The following is a 17,453-nucleotide window of genomic DNA, read 5'->3' as shown; positions in this document are numbered from 1 at the left end:
AATTTACTTATCTTGCCAATAAAATGTCATTGTTCAATAAACAATAAAACAATGCATAGACTTGTATATAATAAAATTATAACAACTCTTGTCAATATAAGCAGTGCACATTGTACATGTAATAGGTGGACACACACACACACACAGGGTTAGGGGGAACAAGTTCATAGTGTCTCTTGAGTTCAGCCCATACTGTTCTCTCCACTGTAGGCCATGTACACGAACCCGTCCTCATCCTTGTGCTCCTGGTATATCACAGACATGCTCGAGCTGGAGGGAGGGAGGAGGACAGTCATTAGTGTGGACACATGCAGGGGGTCAAAGTACACAGTCATTAGTGTGGACACACATGCAGGGGGTCAAAGTACACAGTCATTATTGTGGACACATGTAGGGGGTTAAAGTACACAGTCATTAGGGGACATTTAATAATGGCTAAGTTGTGTGTATACATGCAGTACCACAGTGAACGGAGTGCAGTGTATATTCTACCATAGGTACTTGAGACAGTGCCTACAATGATGCTGTACACGACCTCTTACATGTTGACAGGGTTCAATATAGTCTCAAGCTTTACTAGCCTAGTAAACAAAGCTGCAAGAATGGCTACATGCAGGGTGTCATACAGGGGGGGGGGAAGGGGGGATATCCCCCCCTAGCTCCAATTTCCCCCCCCCCTTTCAATTATAACTGAGTGTCCATAGCTGGGTATTGAAATAACAGTTGACCTTTTTTTAGCAACATTTTCTGGTTACTTTTCTCATTTCCCCCCTCTACTTCAAAATCCTGTATGACACCCTGACATGTATATAGGCCTTCATTACACAACCTTTAATAAAGTGTCCAATAACTACATTGTATACACCAGCTTCAATGCATTACACAACTAGTGTGATCACTAGATAGCATTCCCCTGGCATGTGTGTACCTGGTGGTGGGAGTGAGGCCATTGACCATGAGGTAGATGGACTCAGTGGCCCCCAGCTGGATCCTCTGTCTCAGCACGTGCATGAACTGGGCCACTGGAGGGAGGGAGGCAACAAATAACAACACAAGTCACACTATCTCACAATACAAAACATTAATTAGTAGCCCCTGTTTCTCTAATAGGGCTAACTAGATTACCCCCAAATGTTTACTGCTATAGACCACTGCCACCATCATTGCCCAAATAAGCTGGTAATGTCATTTCAACTGGCCACAAATTATTAGTACATACACATTCTAACAGTCTACTGAAGCTGTGCAAGCCACCCTAATTGAATAAAGACCTAGAGATGCAGTAAGAGGCTAAACATGCTCTGCTAGCAGTTACACTACAAAGACTAACCTCCTAATTAAGTGAGTAAATATACCTTAAGGTGACATATTTTCACAGGTAGATTTGTTTGCGTTTTTACAGTTTTGTACATTTTGCTGGTATAATTGTTTGCGAATGTCGATCTGGATACATTAAACAAGAGGGCGGCCAATTATTTGCGAGTACTAATTTTTGTGATTTTACTCTCATTCGCAGAAATAGCAGAAATTAATACACGCGAAAATATGTCACCTTAAGGTATTAATTCCCAGTGTGTATCCTGGCAACACTAACCAATGACATACAGCCTGCACACTTTGTACATTACACACATGCACAATGATTAGGACAGACCAAACACATACCTACAGAATGGGGACATAAATTATAAGCAAACGAGTAGATTGTAGAAAGCAACGTACCAGCTACAGCAAATTTAATGCTACTACCTCCTGTAACTAGCTACAATATTAGAGGCAACAACCATATGACCATATAACCAACCATGTATAATCATTAGTTGTATTGCCAGTACACCCATCAATATGGGTATGCCCCTAGCCTGTGATTAACAGCCACTCACTTTGAGTATCTGTGCAGCTCTGGTAGCCTCTTCTCGGCTGTTTCTCTGCCCTTGAGGAAGCGCTGATAGTTCTTGCCAGGGAGAAAGGGGATCATGCGAGGATGCTTCTTGCCCTTCTGACCACCCTCCTCTGGGAACAAGTCCAGTAACTAAAGGGGGGAGAGGTTAGTCTGGTATACAGGTACAGTACGAGCTAGGGAATGGTGCAATCTCAGCTAGAAGATGTATACTGAGACATTAATTTAATTAGGTGACTATCTACTGGGCTAAAAGCAACCTCATAGCTAAGGGATGCGAAGGAATGATATAGTAAACTTTCACAAATAGAAACAGAAACAAAGGCAGTGGTGAAGCTAATCACTATACCACCACTATACAGAAACACAGAGAGACAGACTGGAGGATATGATGAGGCTGGGAGTACACTATACAGACTGAGAGTAACTGACCTAGCTACTAGTACACACAAAGCTGGTCTAGCTCACTTTTGTCTGGAATGAGAAGAAGTCTCCATAGGTCCTCCTCACAGTGTAGGTAGCTCCATCCGACCACTCCACCTGGACCATGTATACGTAGTGTTTGTCCCCTGACCTTCGATACACACTGTGCACGTCACACCGAGTGATGTAGGCTGCAGGGGTCAGAGTGCAACAGGAGTGAGTGGGGGTGAAGACATTCACACGAGTACATAGTACAGTTTAAGCTAACAACTGATAATTATTATTAATGGTTTAAAGTGCTAGCTGGCATATAGTGTACTTACAATGCATGCTACATTTCAAGCTGATGATCTATAGCCCACAACAATCAGCATAGTGTCTACATGGTTGTATGTATTGTACAATGGTCTCTCATAATTAAGTACACAGGTTATACAGTAACAATGGGTGCATTATATGTACCATCGGGAGCAGGAGAGCTGAACTGCATCTCCGGTGGATATCTCGAGCTTTCTGGATCACCAGTCAAAGATTTCTGTGGAGAGGTGATTTTTTACCAGTGAATGTTGTTAGAGGAAAGGTCACTGAAAGACAAACAGAAAGTGAGGGACCGACACAAGGTCTGGAAGCTATAGCTGGCAAGAGATTCCTTCCCCAAATACAACCCACCACAAAAGAACAAACTTGGACAGTCTGACCCAGCCCTCACCACCCTCAGACTATACAAGGCCCTAGATGACCCCACCAGCACCACACCAATATCACACATTGTACTAACTAGTGGCACAGCATTCCAAACAAATTCCACTGAACAATGGTCCAGAGGTACTATTATTAGAGCTAGAGCTATGAATATTGTTGTACCTGGTTAGAAAGGGGCAGGCGATTTTTTGATAGAATTAAAATCATTATCCCGTGGGACCTTTCTAGTTTTAGGGAGAGATCGAATAATCATTTACAAAACCACCACTTTGTGTTTGATATGATGATTAATACTGACCCCCCTCCTCCTCATTACTTGTATATCACACCTATATATATCTGAATGTGAAGGTGAGAGGATCAGTACACTCGACTGGGACTTGTAATAACATTGAGAATGGTATAAACTAACATGGAGGACACCCCCCAACTAACACGGAGGACACCCCCCAACTAACACGCGCCCATACCAATAAATAATGACGTGGTACTGGTACTACACAGGCTAGATTATTATTAAGTTATGATACTTCCATACAAGAAGGGGATTCACTGCTGGTGGTAGAGTAAGGATTCTGTGGGACTCTTGACAGGCCTCAAAACAGCTAGTCAGGGGAAGCAACTAATTGAGGGGATTTGATTAAAAGAGTGACCATGCAGCAACGGATGTAAACACTGTGCTATGCACTAGCTACTACCAGTAATACGTAGTCACATGTATAAATCATATGCTGTATGTATACTAAGGCTCTAGTTGTTGTTGAGCTTTTGCTTGCCCAACCAGGAGCTAGTGTGGGATGATTCAATTAATGTAATTATGTATATTGTGTGCAACCTCAGGATGATTCTCCAACTATGTGAGGAATGTAGACGCTATGGATTGGGCAATAAAGTTTTGTCAGCCTCTCAAGAGACAAGAGGAGAGCCACAAGGTCGCACAATCAGGCTAGGTCATTGGACAAATGCCAACCATCTAAAGAGACATAATTAGTGACACAGAACACAGAGCCACGCATGCACTGCTTGTTAGAGCCATGCTATGTGGGTATGAGTGGAGCAGCTTTGACAAGGTAACTAAGACCCTAACAAGCAACTCCTAGCAATGAAAGACCATCTCAAGAATGGTATACAGTAAACGTTTATATGCTATTACTGTTTGCATACTATTACTAGTAATCAAGGCAACAAAGTGGATATATACTTATAGGAATTCAGGATATCTAGTTTTGAAACCAATTATTAATGAAAGTGAGTCTACAGAGACACATATACTGACACTGTTCTCATGTAGCTAATTCAATCACACCCACCATTATCCATTGCTAGCAGACTACACACAATCAGAGGAGGTGAGCACAACTACTGACCAGGCCTCACAATCAAAAACGCAATAATGTTTACTAGATTTATGCTTCAAGCGTTAATTGTTCCTTGCAGATAGAAAGAGACAGTGCCATTTCATATAGTTATCAGTATAATTTACAGGGTCCAATGCATTTGCCTGCCCCCCTAGCCACAATATACTTAACAAGGTTGGTCCTCATGCTACTATAATAATGAGAGGTGTGGGGTAACGCAAGACAACACAGGTATGCTGACTGGCTGAGTGTCATCTGAAAGAATAGTACATAAAATCAACTTTCTACTGAAACAGTGGAATTGGGCACAAACTGACACTATACGTATCACAACAGACACTTGCTTTTCATTTCATAATCCGTTAAAAAACGCTTTCTAAGAGAAAATTTTCACAATGTCTAGATGGCATTGAAGTGATAAAGTATAGTCAATAGAAAACAATCAGGTGCACAATGGATCTAAGGACGTGTGTACATATTATGGGAATGACAGAAATCAAAACTGAGACAATCAACGCTCACTATATATTCTCCAGTGGAAAAGTTCTTAATGCACTCTTGATGCTACATACATGTACACATGTGATAAAGCTCTCTACAATACTCACAGACACACTAACGAGTGGCTACAGTGAGGCATTATAGAGGAATCAAGAGGGACATGGGAACACTCTAGAGAGAGATAGACTCATATACTCACAACCATACTATTCCCTACCTCCACAGATCCTGAGAAGCTTCCAGAGAAGGAGTACTTTGACTTCTCTATAAACAGCAGGTCCATTCGTTGCAGGTATGTGTACATGAGTAGCTGACGCTGGTTGAATGAGAGAGCAGGGTGATTCACAGCCATCACGTAGAGGAGTCGGAAATCCTTCAGCACCTAGACACAGGGCGAATAGATATAGTATTATAAGCATTGGACTGAGAACACTGTTAACTATTAGTCTAGTCAACTGAGTCAAGTTGATGACTGGAGTGCAGACAATGTGCCATCCATTAGGAGCAGTGTACATGCACCTGGACACACACTTGTATAGCTGTGTATTGCTTTAGCTGGTCATGACGTGCTCAGGCATACAGTTAGTGAGTATGTGATTGTTGGTACAACATTGAAATACCCGCAGATCCTTGCAGGCACATCAACACACCCTAATCCAGGTCACCACTCTGCATGGCTATTCTGAAACCCACTAAAACAGCAAATATTGTGGCTTGGCCAGAAACATCTGCCACAACTTGCTATACAGTAAGAGCTTTTAGCAAATGAGTAGGTGGCATGAGTGATCCTAGGTAATACATAACAACCACTATAGAAGCAATACCCACCACACTAGCTAATAATGAATATGAACACCTCATGCAAATGGAGTTAGAGATTATACTGAAACACTGACAGTGTCCATTCTTACTTTGAGCTCATTGCAATCCTCAAAAAACGTCAATACTTTCTTATCGTTGAGTAATTGGAATACGACCTCAGCCACAGGTCGATTATCCGAATGCACAACAGACAGAGAACTGCACAGTTTGAGACATACTTGGTGAGAGAGGCCTGACTCTTGGAAGGGCTTGTAGTAGCTCACTCTGTTGGCATGTATCTCAATTTTATTCACTTGCGATTTGTAATGCTCTTTAGAGGCGTCTAATAATACGGTACCGAGGAATCGAGATTCAAATGCCAGACAGTGACGTAGCATTCGACAGATGAGGTCCACACGATCGCACGCCTCGAGGCCATGAAACGCTTGCAATATCTCTGATAGCTTCATATCTGTATACGTCAGCCACTAGGCCTGTAATAGAGACAACGGTATATACGTCAATGCAGTTTATATATAGGACACACAACAGTACGGCTATATTGTGCAGTGGAGCTATCAAGACTAGCTGTGTACAATCTAGGACTAACACTTGCCTTGGAATTTAACCACAACACACAGTCTCAACAATTCATCATCTTTGGGAGACCTAGTTATCTGTACTTAATAGCAATAGACTCTTGATTCATGTTGTGTGTGCAGCTCTATAGTAACTGTATAGTTGAGGCTATAGTATCTAGATACAAGGCTCTCATGCACAACACACAATTCTGCACAGTAGGTGAACACACGTAGCTAGCTGGTTGTACACTTGTTATAACTGTTAATAGTTTATTATTGTTACCTAAACAGGCAGATAGTCTCAGAGCTAGCTTGACCAGACAGCCCTATTTGGGTAGAAGACTCTTGAGGCACAAAATTCATGAACTGTTTATCGCTTTGCAGAGATCAAAGGTTTCTTCATGACTCACAAATTGTGTGGGTGGAGCTAAGATTGCCTGTTGCAGATGACGTCACACCAAGAGACTGTTGATGTTGGGGAACACTGTTTTTTCCCTCAATGCAACAGATTAGGTATGCAAATTAATAATGTTTTTTTGTGTATAAATTAACTACTCATTTTCAGATTTCCTTCCATTTGTGTGCGACCTCTGTCATCAAACATTTTGGTAAGTAGAGATCTAGCTACCATTTTATGATTTACATATTTGTTGGTTTTGCCACAGTAAATATCATCGAGTCCCCTCCTCTCACAACTGTGAGCACATCGACACAAATATTATATCCACATTGCCTGAGAAACAAGAGGTAATCATTTACACAATTAGATGACTAACTCATAATAATGTAATTATACATCTCCCTCCCCGGCATGCACTGAACGTGTGTCCATAGTTTCTCTTCCACTGTTCCCTCCCCTCGTGCAAGAAGCGTCATGTGACTAGTGTGCTGTGTGAGTCTTGTGAGCAGTCGTATTGCATCCAGCACAGACACCAGGAGGACCACAGCTGCCCTGCACTGATAGTAGCCGAGCAACACTCTACTAGGACCGTGAGGGGGAGGCCACTGGGACAACCTGCCAAAGCAACTGGAACAAGTGAGCATGCAAACAGTGTGGTGTACTCAACACTGAGCCTGTAATAATGAGCAATTTAGTACTCCATTCTTTATTCTAGTTCCCTACCACTCTTAATCTCAGCTACTTTAACTGTTGAGTCTACTTGTACACACTTCATAGGATGTCTACATTCTGTGTACTATTGAACAATGTGTGTGCACTCTTTGACTGGCCAGGTGGGGTGAAAGGTGGCAGTTCATCCAAACACACGAGTGGAAAAGTAGCTTTGATGAAGTTAAAAATGAGAGCAGTTGGTCTGGACTCCATACCACAGGTATGCAGTGGAGTGGTTGCTGGGGAGGTTAGCTAGAGCTTGGACCATCGTCCTGTTTAGTGGCTGCTTATTCACTACTGCATTATGCTCAGTATTCACTGGAGAATTGTGCTCCCTTTTGTAGGTGGAAAGAGTGTATTTTGAAGTGGAGCTGCCAAGGACTAGTGGACTCCCTAACACCTCCATGTTTGTCTCCAAGGTGACCGCCCAGGGAAACACTTTATGCACTGGAGTGTATAATGCATACCATACCATACAGTGGAACCCTGTAACATTGGGGGATAAGATATTGGCCATTATACAGAGGTGTCCTTTGTTGAGGGGTTGTTTTGTACTGGGTACTTGACCTTTTATTTATATCTGCTGTTGGTCTTTCTGCAGGATGGTTGTTAAGTTCCACTGTATTATACGATTATTATATTACATGTCATAACAAAGTACATGAACCTAATACACACAATGAATAGGAGTGGTGTGTTGGACGGACGGTTGATTATATTGCTCAGAGATTCAAACTAAAGAACGACAGTCACAAAGCACATGCTCAAGTAAGTGAGACCACTAATACACTAACTGTTTGAGTGGCTCCTCTACAGAAGCTGTGTCTGTATTGTGAGGGTGCAGTACTGGGCATGTCTGATAAGCTACAGGACCTTATACACACTGTCATCACCATGGGAACTACACTTACACTAGAATATGAATGCAAATGATATCAATAAATTTTGTTTGTGAAAGTGGGTGGGGCTGCTGACATTACAGGAAGTGTCTTCCATGAGGTGAGTTCAGAGATACTAGCTAGAGAAGTGTGTACATAAGAGAAGTGTGTATGATACATGTGATCTGTATATCAGTGTCTAGATAGCCAATGTGTGTGTGTATATTGCTCACTGTCCTTACTCCTGCAGACAATGTTGAAAGCTGTTCGCTCCTTTCTTGGTCGACTACCAGTTGAACCATCACCTCGTTGGGGTCAATTCTCTGCAGTTGACGGACACCATTACCTGTGGAGGGGGGCTGGTCCAGGACGAGGGTCTAACATCATTGCTGTGTATGATCCAAACACTGAGCTGTGGAGCCTCTTGCCCACCACTGGACCTCTACCCCCTGGAGAGTATGATGGTTGCTCTGTTTGTGTAGGTCGTTGCCTGTACACCTTTGGTGGTTGGGGTGGGTCTTCTTTCTTCAATGACATGAGCAAGCTTGATCTGGACACTCTCCAGTGGACTAAAGTTCAAACTTCTGGTAGTAAGCCTATGAAAAAGGGTGGTTGTGGACTTGTCCGTGTGAATGAGAGAACTCTGTGCTGCTTTGGAGGAGGAGGTATTAAGGGCACCACACAACCAGGATCAACATTCACCAAGACTGGACTGTCTGATGGAAGGGGATGGACAAACGAGTTCCATTTCTTTGACACACAAAATGGTAACTTTTGTCAACGTGCACATTCGCTGTATGTTTTCATAGCATACACTTATAGGGTATCTAGCTACTGGTGGGCGGAGTCCCACCCTCACTCACATAGGAAACCATGTTCACTTTCATATCAATCAATGTTATAAGGATGATGTAACATTGTACCATTCTCTAAATTGCTCCACCCCAACTTCCAGGTGTCTGGTCGTCCCCTGAGCTCAGAGGAGAGAGACCTTCTCCCTGTAGTACCTTCACCTTCACCATGGTAGACCAGCACAGGGCAGTCCTCTTTGGAGGCTACCAACCTGGCAGTAGTAGGGTCAATGATGTCTACCAGTTCAATTTCAGCACCATGGTGAGTTGGAATTAGTACTGCCACATTGAAATGCACAATACTGTGTGTTCACTGTGTGTAGGAGGTCACTAAGGTGAAGCCAGTACAGGGAAAACCATGGCCAGTGGAGAGGTCATCCCATGCTGCCTGTTGTCTCAACTATGGCCAGGACCACCCTCAACTACTGGTGTACGGAGGAGTGGATAATGGCAGGAAGACACTGGGGGACATGTGGATACTGGATGTAGACACTGTCCAGTGGACAGAGGTGAGTCTTGTCTTATTATGAACTGTTAGTGTACGTGTAATAAATGGACGTAATAAAGAGATACGAGACGTTCATTTACAAGAGTAAATAACTTTGAAGTCTAGGAGGATGTTAAATACTTGTGCTATGTACACACACCTTTACTGTATTATATCACGTTGTCAAGGTTACAAGCATGTAATGAAAGTCATACAGTCCCTTCCGTACACGGTCACATAGCCTCGAGGCATAATTTGGTAAAGGGTCACTGTAATATAAAACACATAGCCTTGAGATTCCTCGTGTTGTAATGTTATATTTATTTCATACAGTACATGGATTATCTGATGATCTGTTCAGAATACACAGTACTACTGTACACTCAACATTTATTTATCAGAGCATTATTTTTTATGCCTCCAGGTGACACCTCCTGAGTCAATGACACCATGTTACAACCACTCCATCACTGCCACCAGTCTGGGACCAGGACTCACTGAGGTCCTCGTGTTTGGAGGCCAGCAGAAGTGGGGGCGAGATCCCATTGCTGAGACCACCATACTGAGATTTGGTGAGCAGCTACTAGTACATGTAGCCATGGCAACTATTGTCTGTTAGACAAGTACACACAATACATGTGTAAATGACTCTGAATGCATATACTGTTACATTTGTTCTTTAATCCCCCCTACAGAGTTGACTGGACCCTCAGCTTCTGTTGCTGGACCCTCGGCTGGGAAGTGGGCTCTCGTGGATGTGGCCCACAACGACACTAGAGGCTCCGCCCAGCGACTGAGTGAGAAGAAGATCAGACAAGCAACTGCTCGTGCCTCATCAGTCAGTGAGACCAGCGACCACTCCTCTCAAGACCGGGTGAGGGCTCTGGAACAACAGTTACGAGCAGAGCAGAGAGAGCACGACACTCAACGTCACCACCAACTACAGTTGCAAGAGAAAGATCGAGAATTAGCTACACAAGCTAGAGAATTGACCGAGGCCAACCGTCGCCATGGAGATGCGGAGGAAAGAGCACAGTTGGCAGAGCAAAGAGAGCAAGCTACACAATTACTTTTACAAGTGAAAGATCGAGAATTGGCTGAGGCCAACAGAAGAGAAGCTGACCTGTCTGCTCGAATCACAGCTCTAGAGAGGGAGTTAGAAGGCAAGACGAAAGAGTTGGCAGCACACAACACAGAGGTGTGGAGGATTCCGGCCAACAGAGTGATCATTGGCAGGAGGATTGGCAAAGGAGGGTGGGGGGAGGTGCTGGAGGGAACAGTGAGCGTGGCCGTCAAGCGACTACACGAAGAAATTGCTCTCCCAATCTACATTGAGAAAATGGAGAGAGAAATGAGACTATTGGCTGAAGTGCGACACCCAAACCTTGTGCAATTCATTGGTGCTATTTTTGATGAGCAAAACCAAGCCAATCGATCCCCTCCTCTCATCATCACCGAGCTTCTGGACATGAATCTCTGACAAGCGTACGAGAGGAATCAACTGGACCCAGGAAACCGCCTCTCGATCTTCATGGACATTGCCCTAGCTCTGAACTACCTGCACCAGCGCTACGATCCCATCATCCACCGTGATGTGAGTGCTCCAAACGTCCTCCTCCAGCGAATGCCCAACCACCAGTGGAAGGGGAAGGTCTCTGACCTCGGGTCAGCCAACTTCCTGCAGCATGCTCATACAATGGGAGAGGGGGCCATAATCTACTCCCCTCCTGAAGTCATCCCTCAAGCCGCAGATCCGTTTAATCCACCTCCAAGACAGTCTGTCAAGATCGATGTGTACAGCTATGGTATTGTCCTCTGTGAGGTGACCGCTAGTCGATTCCCAAGTGCTGAACATTATCGAGACATGATTCTCCAAGTACAGAGGCAGCGTCCTGCAGTGTACGAGCTGATACTCCACTGCACTAAGAGAGAGCCCAGCCATCGACCCAGCATGGCACAGGTGATGGTGGAACTCAACAAAATAGCACCCTTTTAACTATGAACAATGTATATATGGTGAACACTTATCTATAGTATAGCTTCCTTTTTAGTTTAGGTTGTAGTTGATAATTAATACCCATTGTGGGACTGTGTGTTATACGACACACTAATTGTTTGAACAATGTCAACACTTATAATTATCTAGTAGCTAGCTTCTTGAATTAATATTGATTTTGAATTACTAGAATTTTATTTTTAGCTTTGGCTTTTGTAGTGTGTGTTTGCACTCTCCTATTATGATGATTACTATTGACTTTATCTCAGTCTCATGCTAATCAATATTACCGTTCACAATAATTATGATGAGTGGTATGGGCAAACGTTATTCACATAATTAGAACAATAGCAGTAACCACAAAACCAGTCCATAAATACAATCAAAGCGGTGAATATAGAGTTCCTAAGAGTGTCATTGTTGAGAGCAGCCCACCCTCTGTGCCCCGCCCACTCCTTTATCCTCCTCATCTTCATCGTATATAGCTCCACCCCTTTGTGCCCCGCCCACTACCCTCGTCCCCTCACTCTCTATCATATCCACTTCCTCTGCCTCTGGGTCCAGTGCTGGTGGGTCAGGTCCTGTGGGCAAGAGACACTCCAACTCCTGTGTGTGTGTGGGTGTGTGTGTGTGTGTGTGTGTGTGAGTGTGTGTGTGTGTGGGTGAGTGTGTGTGGGTGGTATGTGTGTGTGTGTGGGGGGGGGGTAGAGTACATTGCTATACAGTGGGGGCCTGTGTATTGGATCAGTATACCAACTACTTCACAAAGACACCTTAATTATAGAAGACAAGGTGGTACAGCATAAAGATATTGCATTTATACAGTGGAGGCCTGTGTATTGAGAGGCTGCCTACACTGCACACACATATCACATGATTATAGCCACTGCATACCTTTAGTTGACTCTCCTCCAGGAAACCAGAGTCAGGGAATTGGATGGTGAACTGAACATAGAGGTTGCCCTTGACATGAGGCCTCCTGAACACTGGCATCCCCTCACCCTCCAGACCCTGGACACACACACACACACACACAGTACTGTACATGCACACACACACACACACACACACACACACACACACACACACACACACACACACACACACACACACACACACACACACACACACACACACACACACACACACACACACACACACACACACACACACACACACACACACACACACACACACACACACACACACACACACACACACACACACACACACACACACACACACACACACACACACACACACACACACACACACACACACACACACACACACACACACACACACACACACACACACACACACACACACACACACACACACACACACACACACACACACACACACACACACACACACACACACACACACACACACACACACACACACACACACACACACACACACACACACACACACACACACACACACACACACACACACACACACACACACACACACACACACACACACACACACACACACACACACACACACACACACACACACACACACACACACACACACACACACACACACACACACACACACACACACACACACACACACACACACACACACACACACAAACACACACACACACACAGTACTGTACATGCACACACATTGTAAACTCAATTGATACTACTTTCAGTATGTTGTAATTAGATTGGCAGAGTTTTCGTAGCTTTTTAGCAACTGTACATGTACCTACGTACAATACTGCCCACACAACACAACCACTGTTAGTATTGCACATGACCACAAGACTATAAATACATACACATGAAGTGAAAATAGAAATAACAAGATCAAAAGTCCTATACCTAACCCTAATTATGACCCGTTCCAAATTCGGGAATTAAGCATCTGAAAGAGCTTCTTCTCTAAAATGACATCATCAAATTTAATATTTGAGTGATAAAACTACCGTATAGCGGGTATATTTCGAGGGTATACACTTTTGCGGATTGACCGTTAGAAAGGTTTTCGGGAATTCAGAATAGCAGTCTTTCTGCAGCGTGTATGCGTGCGATATTAAATTCGTGGGAATAAATGTTCGCGGTAGATGCTTGATCAGCAAAAACCACGAACATTTATACCCTCGAAATATCCGCTATACGGTATTTGCCAATTTGGCCACACCACCTCTACAGTGTATTGAAGAACAAGAAGGATGTCACTATATATAAGACAGCCATGCCAGTACACCTCAATGAACCTCCCTCCTTCACACTGGTATTCTTAGCTATCACTTTCAATTCAGTTGCTTTGGTTCTCATGGATAATAACAAGGGTGTCGCCTTGATTATAAATAGCCCAAGTCTTGTTAAAGCCGCCAGATGAAAAGTCCTAAGGTACCTAACCCTAACACATGTCCCCTCAGCTTGTAAGGCTGGGACACACTATAATAGCTTGTATGTACACTCCTCTCAAAGGCAGCCCTATACACAATCCTTCTCCTACCAGCCACCTACTCACCTGGTGACAGCACTGCTCCTGGTGACCTGGACACACCCACGTTCCTCCCGTCCAGGGGGTACAGAGTGCAAGTGAAGCCACACAAGGCCTCCCTTAAACTGATGCTCTTCTACGAACAGGTCACAGTCGACTCTCCTGTAGTCGGTGTGATCCAGCTGCTGCAAGATGTGAAGATAAAAGTATTTGCCAATTTGACCACACCATGGATAATAGCCCGTAGTCCAAGGCCGAAAAATGACATTATGGCCTAATCCAAATGCTGGATTGATCATTTAAAAGGCCTCTTTCTAAGCTTTCAGAAAATCATAAAATTTTGACATTGGATCAACGGTAGGAAAGTTATGACTGTTAAAAGATGTTCAACTACAACCCCCCTCACGTTTAATTTAATAATTATGATGGCAAAACGATTTATTAATGCTGAGATTAGGTGATGATAACATTACAGGGTACACAGGTCTTACAATGTGCGGATAGAGCTGCCATTCTACAGTGCTTGCAGTCTAGAGAGTAGATTACCACACATTTGTGAGTAGTTGTACTTACCTTGTCACTATGGTCGTCACCAGCAGTGTTCTGAAGAGACAAGACATAAAGTGTTTAGTTCACACGAGTTCAGAGGTTAAATAATAATGTAACACGTAGGAAACATATTATAATTATAGGCTAACATCACATGACTAGTACCATCTTTGGTTTAATCATGGTATTGGTCGAAAATGGGTTGAACCATAGATAGAACAGTAGGAGGGATTGGAAACGAAAATGTTTGCGTGAAACACTCCGCGTTATAGGGCGTGGCTAAAACTACAAAGGATTATATTTATAGTCAGCATGCTCATTACCTGTCTTGCTGCCATACAATGTGCTGTACATAGAAACAGTGAAATTGATCACTTTTAATGATCACGATTATTCTAAAAAGTAAAGAGAATCTAGCTCTAAATGTCGACTAAGCAACTCAGCCACTATCACTAAACTAATAAATGCTATACAAGAAGGAATAGCTCTTACTATGAAGTCGTGGGAGGTCAAGGCCCGTGGTGTCTCTAAAAGTATACTAAAGCAGTTTGAAAGACTATACTGCAAACGTTTATGAACAGTACAGCTTATCCATAGCATGAAGCCATTCTATATAGCACTGAGACACATAATAACCAAGTCAAGCAATGTCCTAGTTCTGTTTCGGCTTCACAGCAGGGAAAGAGAAAAGTTGACATGGGCTAAACTCAAAAACGAAGTAAAAGACAATTTACTTAGTCAGTGGTGTAAACTTACATCTCTAGAGTACCTCCCAGCCCCTGAGTGATCGCTAGTGGATAGGAGAGCTAGAAACAGTTGAAATATACAACTAGAGTACGGTAAAAACTATAAGCGAGCGCAAAATCATAACATAGAGTGTTTCACCGGTTTACACAGAGGGGCCTGCATGGTCGTTTCCAATCCCTCCTACTGTTCAATCTATGGTTGAACCATTGATAGTAGAGGGAGAGGGATTGGAAACGCTTACATGATTGCTAGTAAAAACGTCACTTCCGCTGAACCATGCATGTGTACTGCCAATATTGTTGATAAACAAAGAAAGTGAACAGTACACTTCTTAGTGAAACTCTGCTTAGTCGACACAGTAGCCATATCTAAGTCATAGCAAGTAGGAAGTGATACTGGTGATGAAGATGCAGTAAAAGTAAGGAATAAATTAATAGACAAAAATTTTTTTACTTTTATTGTTAAAAAAATCACTTTGTGTAATTTTCCAGGCTTATGAATCTTTCCTCAGACCAAGTTAAGCTAATTCTAGGCCTACTCATTCATCTGAATGGCTTGAACAATGTATTAGGTTGTGTTATTGGTTATTGATGGAGAAAATGTACCTAATGTATCTTTTTTTTTATGATTTATGCGCATATTTTGTGTAATTATTTCATGGTGTTGGATGAATATGTGCATTTAATTGTTAGTGGTACTCATTACCTAGGGTTCATATGTGCATGGCTTCAACTACTTTCCACCATCTCAACTTCCTTTTTGTACATGTGTAGATGCCGCGAAGTTTCGACCTCGAAGATTAAGTAAGAACGAAGACAGAAAACCCCTTCTTGATCTCACCCAAGACTCTAGATAGATTTATTTTCAGTTTATATATCTGTTGGTCATATCATTATGACGATGATTTACATGTATGTGAAGTGTGAACTGAATATTGATGATTAAAACATTGTATAAACACATTGCACATAAACACAGCTAAACTATAGTATCTATATCGTCTTCATCTTCTCCTCAGTTTCTTCAACCTTGGAGTGTCCAATAGGAAGACTATAGGAACTCCTCATCCTCCAGAATAGCTGCTAATAGCTGCTCTAACTGCTTTGACTGCCACTTGTTATTTATTGTGAGTGTAGTGTTGTACGATAATTTACAGAGCAAGAGCAATGCGGTTGTTTACTGTAATCACAGGAGTTTCCAATTACTCTCCCTCTACTATCAATGGTTGAACGTACCAACTGAAAGAGCATCTTTTAAGTTTTCAGGATACCGCAAAGTCACTGAAAGTAGGTAACCAGAACTAAAAATAATTATGGCCGTTTAAAAAGTTCAGATTTGGCACTTAAGGGACCAAATTTCAACAAATGACCGACCATGAATTATAGCCCATATTAATTATTCCAGTGGAAAGTGTCTCTAAGTGATTGTGGCTGGCATAGACTCACTAACAGCAGTGCTCTAATTATTCTCATACCTCTTGTTTGTGGTTGATTTCCACGAGACGCTTTCCTTTGCATTTCTTGGACTTGTCCTTGTATCTTATGTAATCACCGGACCCCCCACAGTGTGTGCACACGCTCTGTATCTGCTGCATCATGCCGGGGCCGAGTGGGCAGTGGGTCACCTTGATACCAGACCCCCCACAGTCTGTCCACACGCTCTGTATCTGCTGCATCATGCCGGGGCCGAGTGGGTGGTGCATGGGTCACCTTGTTACCAGACCCCCCACAGTCTGTGCACACGCTCTGTATCTGCTGCATCATGCCAGGGCCGAGTGGGCGGTGGGTCACCTTGATACCAGACCCCCCACAGTCTGTGCACATGTCATGCATGGCTGGATTCTAACGTAATTGCATCGTCGATTGTCGTCAACTGTTGAATGTTGTTTAGTTCTCAGGAGCTCAAAGAGGATAGTGTCATCTCCATGGATACTGGAGAGTGGTGGTGACGGAGGATGCTCCCACTCAACAAATACATCTCCTCTACACAATGATAAATACACACACTGTCATGAGCAATCTTTACACATTGTACGACATGCTCTGCAACTAGACTAGACCTAGACCTATAATATTGCCCATTGACAGGCCTATGGG

At 43.2% G+C, this 17,453-nt stretch overlaps 4 protein-coding genes across 5 annotated transcripts; 2 read left to right on the top strand and 2 right to left on the bottom strand.

Annotated features, from left to right (window-relative positions):
* Positions 1-76: 76 nt before the first annotated feature.
* LOC135340755 (uncharacterized) lies at positions 77-6,669 on the bottom strand. Its single transcript, XM_064537116.1, has 8 exons — positions 6,550-6,669; positions 5,796-6,179; positions 5,102-5,266; positions 2,786-2,858; positions 2,369-2,514; positions 1,884-2,032; positions 929-1,022; positions 77-270 (listed from the first exon to the last, which is right to left on the bottom strand). The coding sequence occupies exons 2-7, from the start codon at positions 6,153-6,155 to the stop codon at positions 971-973; spliced, it is 945 nt and encodes a 314-aa protein (XP_064393186.1). The 5' UTR covers positions 6,156-6,179; positions 6,550-6,669; the 3' UTR covers positions 77-270; positions 929-970.
* Positions 6,670-6,686: 17 nt separating this feature from the next.
* On the top strand, positions 6,687-7,544 carry LOC135340770 (AN1-type zinc finger protein 1-like). The gene is made up of 5 exons (XM_064537146.1): positions 6,687-6,779; positions 6,832-6,874; positions 6,932-7,013; positions 7,101-7,302; positions 7,444-7,544. Exons 1-5 carry the CDS (start codon positions 6,713-6,715, stop codon positions 7,467-7,469), a joined length of 420 nt encoding a protein of 139 aa, XP_064393216.1. The 5' UTR covers positions 6,687-6,712; the 3' UTR covers positions 7,470-7,544.
* A 188-nt stretch (positions 7,545-7,732) lies between these two features.
* Positions 7,733-11,852, top strand: LOC135340750 (uncharacterized). The gene is made up of 6 exons (XM_064537109.1): positions 7,733-7,796; positions 8,065-9,022; positions 9,211-9,368; positions 9,430-9,615; positions 10,018-10,165; positions 10,289-11,852. The coding sequence occupies exons 2-6, from the start codon at positions 8,509-8,511 to the stop codon at positions 11,071-11,073; spliced, it is 1,791 nt and encodes a 596-aa protein (XP_064393179.1). The 5' UTR covers positions 7,733-7,796; positions 8,065-8,508; the 3' UTR covers positions 11,074-11,852.
* Positions 11,853-11,912: 60 nt separating this feature from the next.
* On the bottom strand, positions 11,913-17,059 carry LOC135340767 (uncharacterized). 2 transcript variants are annotated; one of them, XM_064537135.1, is made up of 5 exons: positions 16,832-17,059; positions 14,635-14,664; positions 14,089-14,246; positions 12,484-12,600; positions 11,913-12,195 (listed from the first exon to the last, which is right to left on the bottom strand). In XM_064537135.1, exons 1-4 carry the CDS (start codon positions 17,057-17,059, stop codon positions 12,486-12,488), a joined length of 531 nt encoding a protein of 176 aa, XP_064393205.1. In that variant the 3' UTR covers positions 11,913-12,195; positions 12,484-12,485. The 2 variants fall into 2 exon arrangements, with proteins under 2 accessions (XP_064393205.1, XP_064393206.1); XM_064537136.1 differs by lacking the exon at positions 12,484-12,600.
* Between the last annotated feature and the right edge of the window lie 394 nt (positions 17,060-17,453).

This window comes from Halichondria panicea, chromosome 9 (genome assembly GCF_963675165.1).
Source record: "Halichondria panicea chromosome 9, odHalPani1.1, whole genome shotgun sequence".
Lineage (NCBI taxonomy): Eukaryota > Metazoa > Porifera > Demospongiae > Suberitida > Halichondriidae > Halichondria > Halichondria panicea.
This window is presented reverse-complemented; position numbering and strand designations above follow the sequence as displayed.

Excerpts from the sequence above, each read along its gene's own strand:
- LOC135340755 (XM_064537116.1), bottom strand. The coding sequence starts at position 6,155 with ATGAAGCTATCAGAGATATTGCAAGCGTTTCATGGCCTCGAGGCGTGC. Across the intron at positions 5,267-5,795 it reads AGGATTGCAATGAGCTCAAA|GTGCTGAAGGATTTCCGACT; the intron begins GTAAGAATGGAC and ends CCCTGTGTCTAG. Across the intron at positions 2,515-2,785 it reads CAGCTCTCCTGCTCCCGATG|CCTACATCACTCGGTGTGAC; the intron begins GTACATATAATG and ends TGACCCCTGCAG.
- LOC135340770 (XM_064537146.1), top strand. The coding sequence starts at position 6,713 with ATGACGTCACACCAAGAGACTGTTGATGTTGGGGAACACTGTTTTTTC. Across the intron at positions 6,875-6,931 it reads CTCTGTCATCAAACATTTTG|TAAATATCATCGAGTCCCCT; the intron begins GTAAGTAGAGAT and ends GTTTTGCCACAG. Across the intron at positions 7,303-7,443 it reads TGCCAAAGCAACTGGAACAA|GATGTCTACATTCTGTGTAC; the intron begins GTGAGCATGCAA and ends CACACTTCATAG.
- LOC135340750 (XM_064537109.1), top strand. The coding sequence starts at position 8,509 with ATGTTGAAAGCTGTTCGCTCCTTTCTTGGTCGACTACCAGTTGAACCA. Across the intron at positions 9,616-10,017 it reads ACACTGTCCAGTGGACAGAG|GTGACACCTCCTGAGTCAAT; the intron begins GTGAGTCTTGTC and ends TTATGCCTCCAG. Across the intron at positions 10,166-10,288 it reads GACCACCATACTGAGATTTG|AGTTGACTGGACCCTCAGCT; the intron begins GTGAGCAGCTAC and ends TCCCCCCTACAG.
- LOC135340767 (XM_064537135.1), bottom strand. The coding sequence starts at position 17,059 with ATGCACCACCCACTCGGCCCCGGCATGATGCAGCAGATACAGAGCGTG. Across the intron at positions 14,247-14,634 it reads GTGACGACCATAGTGACAAG|CAGCTGGATCACACCGACTA; the intron begins GTAAGTACAACT and ends CACATCTTGCAG. Across the intron at positions 12,601-14,088 it reads AGGAGCAGTGCTGTCACCAG|GGTCTGGAGGGTGAGGGGAT; the intron begins GTGAGTAGGTGG and ends GTGTGTGTCCAG.